We start from the raw sequence: 15936 nt of genomic DNA, 5'->3' as shown, positions 1-15936 counted from the left end.
CAAGGGCCTGTTGTCCCACTCCCCCGGTAGTAGTCTATTCTTGGCCTGTTGTAGGACCTGGCCCTCACTGCCATGGCATCCCCAAACGTTTTGCCTTCGTTCTTGCTAGTTTTGGTGAAATCGTTTTTGCTGGCCTTAGGACTCTTCACACTTTACCTCAGTAAGCAGTGCAAACGTGCTTCTGCTCAAAGCATGGTAACATTGACTTATACCCAATTGGCATATTTAATTTACTTCTAAGTCCCTAGTAAAGTGCACTCTCTATACCCGAGGCCTGTAAATTAAATGCTACTAGAGGGCCGATTGTGCCACCCACTTAAGTAGCCCTTTAAACATGTCTAACATCTGCCATTGCAGAGCCTGTGTGTGCAATTTAAATTGCCATTTTGACCTGGCAAAATAAATCTTTAGCCAGGCCCAAACTTTCCTTTTTAATACATAGGCCACCTCTAAGGCACTGGACAGCCCGAACAGCAGAATGCAGTGAATTTAAAAAGTGGGGCATGTACATTTAGGTTTTACATCTCCTGGCAGTGAAAAACTCTTACATTTGTTTTTCACTACTGCAAAGCCTGTCTCTCCTATAGAATAATATTGGAGTTGCCTTATTACATTGTAGAAGCGTCATTTCCAAATGGTAAGCGATAACTACTTTCATGTTTTGTGTCTCTGGAATCCTAATTTAAAATCCTAACTTTTGGCGAAGTCTGGTTTTAAATTGCAAATTTTAGAAAGTTGACATTTTGTTGCCTTAGCCATTTGGTGCCCTCATCCTGTCTCTGTTCACACGACTGGGTGTAGTTGGCACCTGGACTTTGTGTATTCCTCCTAGACAACCACACACAAAGGGAACTTAGCTGTAACTGTATGGGCCGTCACTGGCAGGATGGGAGGGAGGATCTGGGCTCAACCTTGTTAACACCTGAATAGGCTGTGTCCTGTCTCTGCATTGCCTGCAGACTTTTTCCCCCACTACAAAGGCATAACTGTGCGTAAAAGAAGAAGCTCTGGACCTCGGCACCAACTCTTTAGTACCCTTGTCGAGCTGTGGATACTCTGCCAGGAAGAACTGCTGTACTGTGGAAATATACCTTTTTAGGGGTACACTGGTGCAGGGGCACCCTTTTATCCATGGGTTCAAAGACCAACAAAATAGAGATCAGCACTGGAGTTAGAATGATTAACACGTTTTTTTAATCACTCATGAGTGGGATCACAGTCACACAGCACTCAAGTTCTGCAAGGAGGTAGTACACTGGCTTCACAAACCAGTGCCCATTTATACAGATTTTGTGCAGTATAAGCATGTGAACAGAAATAGGAAGAACACGTTTTACAAATAGTAATCAGCATACAAGGGCAGATGAATAACTACATGTTCAGCAAGTGAGAGGGGGAGCATAAATGCTTATGGCAGCAGTAAATGATTGACAGTTAGCAGGTGTACTGGCAGCTACAAATTCTCAGCACGTACATTGCTTTTAGCTGAGTCAGGAAGTTAACTAAAATAGATAACACAAGCACAGTAAAAAGACGAACAGCAGAGGACGGGAGAAATTATGAAGGAAACGAAATGGACACCACAGCCAAATTGGCTGTAGCTTATGCTAAATAAAATATTACACATTTCCACAGTACTGCTGCAAGGACTGCCACACTGCTGGATGGCTGCTCCACAAGCAGCTGCTTCCCTGCTGTGCTGACCGGTTTCTTGAATACATCCTGCCTAGGAAAGAGGAAAGGTACCTGCAACTCCATCTTAAACCCAGAACCCCAGAGTGACTCAAAGGGCTTGTCTGCTTGCCTCCTTCTTCAGCGATGTTCCTGACCCCACCCCCAATGCCCAAGTAGTGTCTCTCAGGACCTGTACACTTGGTGTGGGTCTCAATCTTTTAATTTCAAGCTTTTGGGCTCTTTGTGACCATGAGCGGGCCAGTTCGCACAGAGACCGCGGGACTAGCACCGAAAATAAGCAAGAGCCGCCTTGCGCCTCTTCGCACTGCACTATCGCCCGCTCTCGGGGTACTACCAGTGCAAAGCTCCAGCCTGCCCATCCGCAACACCCGGCCTCTTCTTTGCACTTTGCCGCCTGCCGCACATGATGCTCTCCTTGCTCCTTGTGACCCCCCAACAGGAACTGGACACTTAACACATCACTTGAAGATACTACTTCATCAGGACTAATCTGAGACTATATCCGGCCCGCGCTCCATCACGGTATGCTTAAACTTTTTAATTTGACCCAGTATGACCAGATAGCTGCGATTGGCGCTTTTTGCTTTAGGGCGCTATTATACAGTTTATCCTTTAAAACTCCGGTTCTACTGAATGAATTTTTGTCATCTGGTCTTCTTTTATTTATTACATTTTGCTCTATTTTTCTAACTTGGTGTGGGATCCTTTTTGTGTGACGTTTCCACAGTTTTACTGTTTGATGTTTTGCACAAATACTTTACACATTGCCTCTACGTTAAGTCAGACTGCTCTGTGTGAAGCTACGAGGGGGTTCAACACAGGTTAATTTGGGGTTTGTTTGTGCCTTACCCTAACTAGGATTGTGGTTGCTACTTGACCAGGGCTCCCAACCCAGTCGAACAGTAGCCTCATTTCTAACAACTGTTCAAGAAGAAAACACTTTTATCCCACAGAATAGGTCTTAGAGCTGTTAAGTGACATCACCTTTATTCCCATTTGACTCTAGAAGTATTTGTGGATTTGCATGTCTTCAGCATGTGCTTGAAAACCAACGCTGGACAGTTGTCAAACCAGCCAAAAGGTTCATATGAATGCTGATTGTCAGTGCGGAGTGCAGTGGGTGTACCATATGGTGTTCCATCTGCCATTTTTAATGTGAGGAACAAGGTTTATTAAATGTATACCTTGTGGTTGTGATTGAGGAGAATTGAACATGTCAAGTGAAGGCGGTTTCATACTACCCTGTCAATTTGTTGTTCAGCAGATCATTGTGTGACAAGAGCCTCTTGTATGTTTGCCAGCCCATTGTCTGTTTTTTTAATTACCCTAAAGCCTGAATGGTGATCTTGGAAAATACTTGCTTGTTCACACACAGATTGGCATACAATTTTGTCTGCTCTATTTCTAGACGTTGGTGATGAATTAGGAATTGGTTTCCCCTCTCTCTCTTCTGGAGAAATGTGGTGATCATGCTTTAAGTCTTTTTTTCTGCAGAGTGGCTTGAAGAACATCCATCAATCATTCCTCCTCCTGTTCACCAAGTTCCAAACAACCTGGTCCCGAACAACCTGGTCCCAAACAACCTTGCTCCAAACAACCTCGCACCAAGTAACCAAGAACCCAGAGCAGCTCCAGTACATGGTAAAAGCCTACACATTATTTGCATTCTGATATTATTCAGTGTTGATTTTAATACTGCAGGGCAATAATTTCATCTAAATGCAAGGGGAGGGGTCAGCTTTCTTTGTTTTATCTCATCCATCTGAAAATGTTTATTTTGAATCACAAATACCCTTTATGTCTTTGATGTATAGTCATATTAGCATTGAAAAATAATGAATTCATGCTATCCTGCCTATTTAAAGTGGTGGGGGACTGTTCCATTGGGTAAAATGTTGCTAGCTGTAAGCGGCCTTTGTGCCACGTCTCCTGATGGGCATTTTGCCACCTGCACTGCATCACCTAAATAAACAACACTGCTGGATAGGTGGCAAAGTGGCCATTGGGTGGGTTGGCTGGAAGGATGGGAATAGAAAGTGGAGACATGGGGAGAGCAACCCTTTGAAAAAACTAAAATAACTGGGCAACATCAATACCTAGAGTTCATTTGTGTTTGCACTCTAGTGACATGCATGCAAATCTCTGTAGACCTTATTCTGTTGCTGTCCTCTGACTTTGAACACGATCTTCTATTATAGTTGTTCTTAACTTTTTGACTGCTGTGGACCCTCCCTCTCGAATTGTTATTGGCATTCAGAACCCCCACTGAGTCATTATTTTAAGCCAGGGACTCCTAAGACAATTCTATGATTTAAACCTCAAAACAATATGCAAAAATATGTATACACCAGACAAGTGCCCTTATGTTGGTGTGTATATAGTTTAAATCTCAATCAAATTTGGAAACTTTTTTAGAATTTACCATTTTGCTTCTTATTTGTATATACTTAATTTTTATGTATAAATGTAAATGTTAATTTTTGTGAAAGAGTCGCAGACCCCTTAAAGAGGCCATGCGAACCCATGGGGGTCCCCAGACCTCAGGTTAAAAACCACTATCATAGTATATAAAAGATATGTGATCTCACTATCACTAGGAATGCTATACGTTTTTCTGCCTCATTTAGTATTTTTAAAATAGTTGTTGTCAAAAATCCCATGGGGTGCATTTACTTGACTCAAAATACAGACTGGTGTGATTTATAAACTATCTGTACAAAATCTGAAAGTCGAAATACGCTCAACACAAAAATCTCGTTGTGACGAAAATTAGTTTGTAATACATGACTGGTGAATGTGTATACAGTCTGAATCCACTCAAGCTATGGTACAGCATAAGTATGTATCAGTCTAAATATAACTTTGAGTCTTTGGGGTAGTACTCCTGCCACGTAGTTAATCTGCAGAATATCAGCAAGTGTTGTACTTGTTTCGACTGGACAAGCCCTGAAGAAGTCTGCTGCAATATTTCAGCAACGATGGAACACGTGTTGGCAAGGGCGAAGTGTGTTTCACAAGATATGGAAATAAAAAACTTGATACCCCGATCTCAAGAGTGATTTGCTGAGTGCTCGGAGAACATAATCGATTTTTTGACTTTTCTATTGTGGAAAAATTGGTGTCCCTTCTCCTGAGCACCGGACTTGCATGCATTTCCCCAAGTGTTTTAGCTGATATTTGATTATACTGTGGTACCAATACATTCAACATGGTGCTAGTATTTTCCTTTTTCATACTATATTGATTTTTTTCTCCACGTTAAAGACCAGTTTTGAGGGGCTTCTTCATAAGACGATCATTCTTAATCCGCTTTAGATATACCAGTTACATTTAACTTTTCATTTGAGTCTTATCTCAAAGTTTTTTTATTTTTAAACCTTTAAAAATTAGTGTGGCAAATCTTGTCAAATTGTCTCCAGCATGTTTTTCCTGCCATAGATTTAATTATTATTGTAAGGTTTCCATTGTGGCTGGCTTTGTCAATCTCTGTTGATCTGAACAGGCTATTTTAGTGAGCGTTGTTCACGAAATTATGATTGGAATTTAACTTGTGTAACATCAAATTGGTCTTTCCATTCCGCTGAAATGTGGCCTTCCTCCTTAATAGTGTCTATTTATGTACCAATAATTGAGACTGGGACTAAGAGCACATTGACTGTGAACTCTGAATAATAAGCAGTATGAAGCATCTCCATATCGTAGCACGTATGTGACTTGTAAATTGTCACCTTGACAATTTAAAGTCCTCCAAAGCGCAGTCCATTGAGAACACCTAGTCGGAGCCAGATCCTTTCAATTCTTTGAAGTAACTTTCTCCTAGTTGGTCTGTTGTCAGCCAGTCTAGTCATTTTACAGTCCCTCTCAACATTAATGTGCTACATTTGTCTAGTACCGGTTTCATCAGGATTTTCTTTCTTTTCATATGAATGGATATTATATGGATGCCTGTAAGGTCGGCAAAATTGCTACATTAGTTCAGCTTTGTTTTGTGGTGGGCCCTGGAGTTATGACTTTTGCATTTCTTTTCCTTGCCGATGGCACTTAATGAAAAACTGATGCTATTGATATCTTCAGTCTGATTGTCTATAATAGGTGTGAAGTTCTCTGCTGACTGGCAGTGAGACCTCTATTTGCTGCCTTCCCTGCAGCACCAGTTCTATTCCTGGAACCCCGTTTCATTCTCGCAAAGTTTGCCCATAAAAATCAACACATTCGTGCATGTCTTAGTCAATATGTAACTAGATTCAATTCTGTTTCAATATCATCAAATTTAGACCCTCTTTCTATTAATCATTGTAGCCGTCATCCGCCTCCTCCTCTGGAGCTAAAACCTACTAATATAAGCCTACTTTCCCCTGTAATGAAAAAACGTACATATTTTCTCAGTGGCACTTGTTTGCCTTCCTCGTCTCTTTCCAACTTTGCAAACCTTCATCTCTACTACCCAAGTGCTCTTCTCCAACACACTGAATCCAAGAAATTGCTTGGTATTAAAAGATGGGGCTCATAATTAAAAATGTTTTACAGGTCAAGGAGGGTCAAGTAACGCTACAGTTTCCACAGGATTCTGGTCATGCCATGTCTCTTTATACCGCTCAACATGGATGTATTTTTATCAAGACTTTTTTTTGTTATGGGAATTCTTTGAGCATCACCTTAATGAGCTTGCTGTCATAAGATCAGCTAGCTCTTCAGCTTACAGCACTTTTAAACAAGCCAGCGATATGTTGCATTTCTGAGTCCCTCAGCTACCACCCCTGTAATCTCAACTATTGTTTTAGCTCTGTATTCCCATCCAGCTGGTACTCTCCATTCATGTACGTTGGTAATTTTCTATTTTCCTTTACCACACAAGATTTTCCAGTGTCTTGTCCCAGTGACTGTATTCGGGTACTCTGAAAGCATGTTGTGTCAGTGACGCTCAAGCATTTTGTAAGTGCAAAGATTACTTAGCTTTTCATTGTCGCATCTCAATTTAAAACACTTGCGTACAAAAATGCTCAGAAGTGTCATTTTTTTCACGTGGAAACGCCCGCGTCATTTCCCTTTGAGGTGGATGTTGTCAAGCAACTCTGTGTGTGCTTTGGTGGGAGGCTAGGAAAAGCGCACAACAGTAAATCCGGCTTCTGTTCTCTTGACAACAAGCTCAACCAAATACAGTGGGATTAGTGGGTTTACATAGGGTTATAGAAAGGTGCACAATTAAAATTGCATGAGGACCAGGACAAGTCTGTTTTCATCATTTAATAATCTTGCCTTGTAAAATAGTAAATTAGGGTAGTTGTTGTGAATAAACCCTGCTATTTAGGTACCCAGGTTTCCACAGTGTTGAGTTAGGATCCTTTTTCTTCATAAGGACCTAAAATGCTTCACTAAACTTTTTGTGTAAGCATATGTAACCTATCTTGGCAAAACATTGCACCAGTAATTACCTTGGAGAAGGCCAACGGGTAGGTGTTGGCGTGTTGCAAGTTTTAATTCTCAACTTCTGTTGATGCTCTTGAAAAATGAACATTTGATAACTTGTGATAGCAAGCTTACCCATATGAACGTGGCTTTTGTGAATTGTTTAACCAGAATTTGTTTTAAAAGCCACCTTGAATTTCTTCAGTAGATTTGCTGTGCAAGGGTTTCTTTTTTGACCAGACAGAACTGGATTGGTGTTAGTTACGCTACCTGTCTGTTGAGGGAATCCCTTGTCCCATGGGTTTGTCTACACCAGATATGAATTTGGGAGGCATAGTATACAGGAGAGTAACTGCTATTAACTCCGCAACAGATACACAACATTCGCACAATGGCAGTGATGTAAACTGAAGAGTAATTTGGTCTTTTCTTGTGCTCCACTGAGAATATAATCTGTTTGTTGTTTAGCAAAACCCTTCTTTACAAGAAATCCAGCTGAACTGAAGGGAAAATTCATTCACACCAAACTGAGGAAAAGCAGCCGAGGATTTGGTTTCACAGTTGTCGGTGGAGACGAGCCAGATGAATTCCTGCAGATCAAAAGCCTGGTACTTGATGGCCCTGCCGCACTTGACAGCAAAATGGAAACCGGTAAAATTACTGTCTTATTCTTCCTTAACACACTGAGGTTACCTACTCTACATACAATGGGTAGAGACCTTATAATGGCTGCAAGCTTAGATTCTTGATACTTTGAATCCTCCATACAGTGGAATTTTCTTGACATAGTTTGGGCCTTTCAGGCGTGTTACTTTTTTACATGCCGAGATCTTTCACGAAACTGTCCACTTGTCCAGATCTACCCTCCGTGCTGCCATTCAGTAAGAAAAGTATTTGTTTTTGCAATTTCTGACACATCTTTCAATTCAGTTGTATCCTATTTTCCTTTTCTTTACTTAGAATAACTAGTTGTTTTACATATATTAGCCAGAAATGAACCACAGTTGCTTTTGATGGGCAGTCTAGACCCGGGAACTATGCAAAACTAATAATTGCCAGTATACTTTAGAAACAACTCGGCTCCATCATGCACGCGACACCATGTCAAGCTCTACAGATGGCCAAACATTTGACACCTCAAAAACACATCCAGATCATCTTACTAATTTGCATATTAGCAACCCGTAAGTTAACTTTAATATACCTTACCCACATCATTGCTATAAAGTTACATAACCTAGAAAAATGCCTCCCTGCTAATCAGCCACAACATGCTGAGCAATAGACGGTGGTGCACTCTGGGAGAATGAAAAAGCCATCACTTTGCAGTTCTGAAATTCTCAGAGACTGGAGTTGGTTTCCTAAATTCCCTAAGTGCTAAGGGGCTAAGCCAATGGCAGAAATGTGCTACACAAATAAACATAACATAAACGATGGAGAAAAAAATGAAAAATGCATCCAACCAAAAGGAGCAAAGGCAGCATAAATACATATATTGACTAAAACTGGCATGAGAAAAATAAGACCAATCATGCAAACATACAGATGTCTGTAACATTCCTACAAAAATAATTCTAAAAGCATGGAGGAATTTATAAAATCCAAAATACAGTTTAAATCTAACCTAAAGAAACAAAAATACAACAGAGTACCTAAGCAATAACTAATGATTGCCTTGTAGATCATGAGACAGGCATCCTGTAGTTTAGCATGCAAAAGCATAACAATAGCTGCTCAAATGCCTGGTTTTGGCGGTATAAACAGCTTGGTGACCCTCTAAAAAGACAGGAGTCTGTGCAATATCAAGATGAAGGTAATGAGAAATCCCCATGACTGATGTAGAAAAGGCCTGAGCAGACATTTTGGTGCAATAAAAATGTTCATCATTTTTAAATGAAGAGATTCCTGGCTCCTACGTGACCTAGAACCAGCAGAAAATGTAAATGTCCTGTCAGATATTCAAGCTGACCAACAAGTGTCTGCAGCAATATTTTTAAATAAAGTGCATTGGTGAATATTGCATTCAAAAAGAATATTCAGAGTTGAAACCTCCGGAGTCCAGATGTGTTGTGAAATGAAGCGCCCTGTTCCGTGGAGAAAAAGTGAGAGAAAGTGAAAGATACAGGCAAGCAGTACAGAAAATGTCATTTGGCATTCGTGGGGCCGGAGCCAGGAATTTAACATAGACAGAATCTGAAGGGCAGAGCTACCAGGTTCTTAAGGTGTGCGGGTGGGGGAAAAGGAGGAGAAACTGGAAAATGCTAGGAAAAAAATTGTGTGGGATTAAACTTCCGAAATTGACATCTGTCAGACCCTCTTAGCCTGAGGAAATGTCACTGTGCACACACCTTTAGATCCAATATATCTGCTTGGGAATGCCGCTCACTCCTCTCCATTCATAAGGTAGAGAAGAGATCCCTGGAGGAGGGATCAGCATGCATCCAATTGAGAGATCGCACTCTGTTGATCTTGACCTTTTTGGATCACGCTTGGAATGTAAAGAACCCTTATTGTGAATACATGTATTTGCTCTGATGTCCATGCCGGGGATTTTTAGAGAGGCATTGACATGGGTGTGACAAATTAATTATTCTAATTATGCTAGTCTCTGTAGGCACTGTAGAATTGCCTTCATTGTCTGATAATACAGAGGATCCTTTAGCATTGTATTTCCTTCTTCAATTGGATGTCACTTTGTTGAGTGTTCTCCCACATGTTTGTGTTGTCCACTTTATCGTATAAGTACAGTTAAATAAATTGACTCTGAAATGAGGTTACAAGAGCAGATATACAGAACTGATCATTGGGAGAATAATTAAATCCTTTGAAAGAAATTGGAAAACTTTTTGTGAATACCATGACAAAGACAAAAACGTAGCAAGTAACGTGGGCCTGCCCACATTACTCTACATATTAAGTAAATTATCAAACGCAAGACTACAAAAAATCAAAAGCTTTTTAGACGGATGTTTTAAAATATAAAATGTGTTTAAAACACAGCAGGTGTACTTATCATGTGAAGAAGAGTCCAATGAAGCACAATTTGTTCCTAGATTTGGTAAAAAAAATATTCTCTTCTTGGCTACCCACGCCCTTTTGCAAGTATTTCAGTTCTATTAATGGTTACATTTCTTGCCTTGGTCCATACCATACAAAATCACTTCTCTCAAGTCTGGGAGCTATTGCATTTTTGTTTATACAGAGTTTTAATCTTAAACAGACAAATATTTGTATGACCTTAGCTGATTCCACTCTTGTGATGGGTTTTTAGCGCTGATTGAAAGCAAAGGTAGGTGAATTTAATTTTATTCCACTATACTTGAGTAGGTTATAGGAGAAATTGGAGCTCATGTTAGTTAGGAAATTGTCATTTGAATTGTTCTGTAGTCTTGTTAACTGCAACACTCAAATTAAAATGTTCCCCATCAGGATGCATAAATAATTCTTCAAAAATTTTCATTAATTAAAATGAATATAGTATTCATTGCCTTGGATAAATTCCATAAATATCATTAGACATTATCTTATGTCATTTGCAAATTGGATTTTGTTTAAGGTTGGCATAAATTTGATAAAACAAATCTGTTTGAGAGAACATTTCTTTATGACTTCAATTTATAATCTAAATCTTTTAGAAACCTAATGAGTTTTCTGTTTTGTTTTTTAGGCGACGTTATTGTAAGTGTGAATGACACCTGTGTTCTTGGACATACTCATGCTCAGGTTGTGAAAATCTTTCAATCCATTCCAATTGGTGCCAGTGTGGACCTTGAACTCTGCCGAGGTTATCCTCTACCTTTTGACCCGGATGATCCAAATACAAGTCTTGTGACATCTGTCGCAATATTGGACAAAGACCCAATAATTCTGAATGGCAAAGACAATTATGACTCTCCTGCAAGTCATGGTAGTAAAAGTGGAAAATTGAATGGCTTGAAGGAAACAAGGCCAAGTAGCCCTGCTGATGTTTCTTCGAATGGTTCCCATGGTTACCCCAATGATACTGTCTCTTTAGCATCCTCAATAGCTACACAGCCTGAACTCATTACTGTACATATAGTCAAGGGACCTATGGGCTTTGGCTTTACTATAGCAGACAGTCCTGGTGGTGGGGGTCAACGGGTGAAACAAATTGTAGACAGTCCAAGATGCAGAGGCCTAAAAGAAGGAGATCTTATAGTTGAAGTAAACAAGAAGAATGTGCAGAACCTTACTCACAACCAAGTTGTGGACTTGCTAATTGAATGTCCGAAAGGAAGTGAAGTAACACTGCTGGTGCAACGGGGAGGTAAGTTATATTCATATTTTTTCATCTTCTATTTTTTTCTTCTTGCTAGTCTTTTTTTCTTTTTGCTTTTAAGAAAATAGATTGAATCTTTCAGACAACTATGCAGGTATTTTTGAATTTGGTGGCAAAATTATTCATGCCTAAGTGATTCTACAGTCTCTCGGAAACTGTAATTGCAAATACCTTTTTACTAAAAATGTGGCACACGCCGCTTGACTATCAGAAGAATAACCAAGAGGAGTGCCTGCATTAGGAAATAGTTATTATGAGTTTGTTATTAACTGAAGGAATTAACACTGACTTGTTATTTTTATTTTAAATAAGACTTTGCTCTAACTTATGTTTTCCTGCATTTTAGATGCAGACTGTTTCTGAGGCAACCTCTGTTTTGTTCACTCACTGTTTACCATAGTTGTGAAAGCTGGGTGTTTGTTTTCTTAAGCAAATAATGTTATACACAGATGCACTGCCTGATGCACTGCCTGGTTCTTTATAACATAAACCATACAATCAAGGGACTAGCTAGCACCTGTTGTCCCTTTTGGACTTTTGTTTCTTAGGGACAACAGCAGAGTAGTCTGAACGTTCTCATTCAGTAGCAGGATTACGTATTCCTCCATATTTTTTTATACTCCTCCCGAAGAAGTGTAAGACCAACAAAAAAAAATGTCATTTGTAGCAATGCAATATAACTTTGTGTTGTTTTAAATGCTGCCCTGCATCTGATTATCAAGTTTCATGGCTAATCGGTTCATAATTTTCTAAACATTCAAATATTTGGGTCTATGCAGTTTTAATGCAATATCTGCATAGTTGGCTTTTTATCAGTTTTCATTTTTGTAGCGTTTCGTAGCAAATTGCATTAACTGAAGTTGGCCATTCCGGATTGTTTTTTTTCCCCCCACAATTATTTTTTAGATATTAGAGTATCAAAATGTTATTGTTTAGTTCATTAAAACCATAACAATCATTTATCGCAAGAAAAACATAATACATGGTAAAACGGAATTCATTATCGAGAGAAGCTTAGCAATGTTAAGACCATGTGTGGGAGAAGACCAGACAATGTGCAATTGTTTAAATGACTTGAAATGTATAGTAGTCGTGGCCGCCAGCTTCATTATTAACAATGAATACAATTTAAGCAGGGAATTAAAATTTTCATCTCAGACTGGTTCGCTATCAGCAGTTTTTAACGGTCTCTTTATCAGAACTTCGAGATGAAAATAAATTGTGTGATTAGTTGATTGACCAGTCTGGTTGTTCTATCCATTATGAGGTACATATTATTGTATCATTTTGTTGTCTGACTTTCACAAGGGTAATCTGTAAACAGTTTGGCTAAAATAGGTTAGTACCTTAGGCACAAGTTGCTGGTGACTTGACTCATCCTTCTTAATACAAAACCGCTGCGGCCGCTTGTGTATAACCTTACAAGACATAACCAAACCACTAACAGTGGTGGCTTGCAGAGGTGGCATAATGGGTTTCTGCACTCTACTCCGGAATAGTTTTGGCTGGGGACAAAGGTTTTAAATAAATGTATTGAATTGTGCCTGATTTTTGGTGCACTGCATGGTCAAGGACCAATACCACTGCAAAACCTCTTTTCGTGGTATCAGGCTGCCAGACCTCTGAGATCCGCCTCAGCGTTCTTAGTGAAAATCCCAAGAATAAACAGAGTGAGAATGGGCGGCCGCGCCTTCAGTTTTACGGCCGCCACAATGTGGAACACTCTACCTTTAACACTGAGGAGCAGTCAAAATTTGATTTTATTTAAAAAGGACCTTAAAACCTTTCTCTTCCCTAGAGCAGAATAAATGGTAGAGCAGATGGTGGAACTGATCTCAGCGCCAGGATACCCGCTGGGTGACAGCTGCGCTTAATAAGCATTAAAATACATACATACATACATACATAAATAGAAGAACATAGAGCATTCAGACATTTAATTAGACCTACAAATACAATAGTTCTCTGGGTCTCATACATAAGGTGTCAGCCACAACTTAAGAAGTTATCTAGAACGTTATATGTTCAGTAGTAGCGGCTCTATATACTGACCAATCAATAAGATAATAATGGTAAAGAATTAACATCAAATGAAAATGTAGATCTTACAACTTCTTTAGAATATAAGATGCAGAAATAATAGAAGCATTACCAAAGGTTGTAATTAAATATCAAACCTCGAAACATGTATAGGTTACGAGATCCGTGCTGAAAACCAATTGGTAAGCCTATGGTCTTTAGTTTCTAAATCTTCTTTACCATTAGCCATGATTCTATAGAAGTGAGCTACTCTTTTCGGACCTTTTTGCTTATTCAGTAATTTACTGATCTATATAAGCTGATTGAAGGGTACCCTTTGGAGGGATGTGGAGGGAATTTTTAATTAATTATACATTTTATATGCCTCCTGACCCAAATTCTAACATCCTTTATATCTCCCTTCCCTCTTTCTTACTGAAAAGTATCTGATTAGTCTTCTCGATTTGTTAACTCTCTTCATGGTCTCTCCTGTCACCCTAATTTGACTCCAAATATAAAGTACAAAAACCTTGTGTTCGATGCAGCCATATACACCAGCACCATGGCTTCTCGTGCACTGGCACCCGTTCCCACTCTTTAATGTACCAGAGCAGAAGGTAGCAGAGGTTTTGCCTCTGCAGAACACTTTGGCTGTCTCACATTCAAGTACTGCTGAAGTCTATTTCTATCCTATCCAGGGATTCTTTACAGCATTAAGGTCATGCTCTGCCAGGACACCTCTGCTTGTCCACAAGCAACCAATGGTGAAAATTTTGCAAATTTGCATGCTCTGCATTTGAATACTTTCTAGCAGTGGGGTGGGGGATATGATCTAAAATAGCTGAAAAGCCTGGTTCAACCATTATCAAACTGGTTGCCCTTTGAGTCTTAAGATATCAGTAGAAATAAATGATTTAACTGTTACAATTCAAAATTGGTAGCCCGCCTACTAAAAATGACAAAATTGCCTCACGCCACCTCAGTCCTTCAATATTGTCAACTTCAACTACGGTTCATTTCAGTGGCACTAACGAAGCCAAGATCAACTTGTACACTTCGGCTTTGGTGCATACTTCATACCTCTCCCTGTCAATCTTACTGAGAAGCCTAAACAGCCAAGGTTTGGATTCTGAAATATATCCTCGCTGATTGATGCAGATTTCTGATTCGATATGGCTTGATTTGGAATCATGAGCTCCATTTCCGCATTTGGAGTCTGGTATTGATAGGTTGCAGCTTAGGAGATGGGAAAAGTTACTGATCTTCCTTTGACATGAATGCAAAGATCCGATCAGTGCCTGTGTGGTCAGAAGGGGCAAGACCTCTCTCTCTAGACAAAGGCATTCTGCCCCTCGTTAAAGATGAGACTGCAGCGATGTATGGAATACAACTCTTTGCTAAAGAAGTTCCTTTGAACCACCTCCATGTTCATTGGGCATTGAAATTAATTTGCTAGAGGATTTTAAAGAGTTGGGGAAATGAGTCTTGTTAACTCCAGCAAGCAATAGGGTAAAACCCTCTCCTTTTCAGCCAGAGCTAAAACAGAGCTGCATTAGGAGGTTGCAATAATATGCCTGGTCAATCCTTCATAAGAGATCACATGACTTAGTCCATTGTTATCTGTAGGGATTCAAAGAACAATAAAATGTTGTAGTCTTTCCTGCCAAAGAGCACCTAATGTTGCAACACTCCGCGAACTGCTATGATAGGGGGATTAGGGAGCAGATGTCTAGCCCACTCCAGGACTCTCAAGATACTTAAGAAATATAGTAAACAATAAGATTGGTGCAGCAGTTTATAATTAGAAGCTTAAACCACAAAGTAGATATGAATTCGTTGTTGTTCATGGCTCAGGATATTTGGCTTCACCTCAGTCAAATATTTTACTACTTTTGGCTGTCTAACCTTCTGTGAATAGAGATGGCAGTTAAAATATACATTAGAATAAGACTATCCAAACTGTACATAAGAGCAGGGTAAAAGAACTGGAGATTGTGCATGTAGAAGGGTTTAAGGTGGAACAACCAATAGAGTGCCCAAGAATTACAGTGGCTCAGAGATCGATGTATAGCACACAATCTTGGGGATCAATGGTTAGAACACCGGCTTAGGGGTGGTGGGGTAGTTCACGGGCTCCCGGGGTGGTTAGAAAGCTCACAGGCTCAGAGTAAACAGGAAGCTCATAGATTCAGGGTTGACTAGGTCGCTGAAGGATCTAGACAGGACCAGAGACCGCAATTAGATATTATGAACAAATTCCACTAGAGATGGGTGATTCACTTAGGTCATGCAAAGTCTTATAAACAAAAAAGATCTAAAAATCCAGAGGTCAATGATTAAAAATGTCACATCTTTCCTGTTCTTTACAGTGTTTCTGTTTTGGCCATGTCCCAATAGCATCCTACCTGCTCTCTAACTGAGCTCTGAAACGGACAATCGGCGCAAGCCTCTGGGCACAAAAACAGTCCTTCTAAGGCGTAGATATTGACTGAGAAAGAGCTATAAGGAACAGAGAG

The 15936-nt window shown here is 39.7% G+C and overlaps 1 protein-coding gene across 12 annotated transcripts in view; it reads left to right on the top strand.

Annotated features, from left to right (window-relative positions):
- Positions 1-15936, top strand: part of MAGI1 (membrane associated guanylate kinase, WW and PDZ domain containing 1) — a 1290512-nt gene that overhangs the window by 1068459 nt on the left and 206117 nt on the right. For all 12 annotated transcript variants that reach the window (XM_078661551.1, XM_078661549.1, XM_078661547.1 and 9 more), the window contains 3 exons: positions 3190-3336; positions 7570-7752; positions 10769-11389. In XM_078661551.1, coding sequence (XP_078517677.1) covers positions 3190-3336; positions 7570-7752; positions 10769-11389 — 951 coding nt within the window. The remainder of the gene's footprint in view (positions 1-3189; positions 3337-7569; positions 7753-10768; positions 11390-15936) is intronic.

Source organism: Lissotriton helveticus, chromosome 9, assembly GCF_964261635.1.
Source record: "Lissotriton helveticus chromosome 9, aLisHel1.1, whole genome shotgun sequence".
Classification (NCBI taxonomy): domain Eukaryota; kingdom Metazoa; phylum Chordata; class Amphibia; order Caudata; family Salamandridae; genus Lissotriton; species Lissotriton helveticus.
Note: the sequence above shows the minus strand (reverse complement) of the source record. Positions and strands in the feature narration are given on the sequence as shown.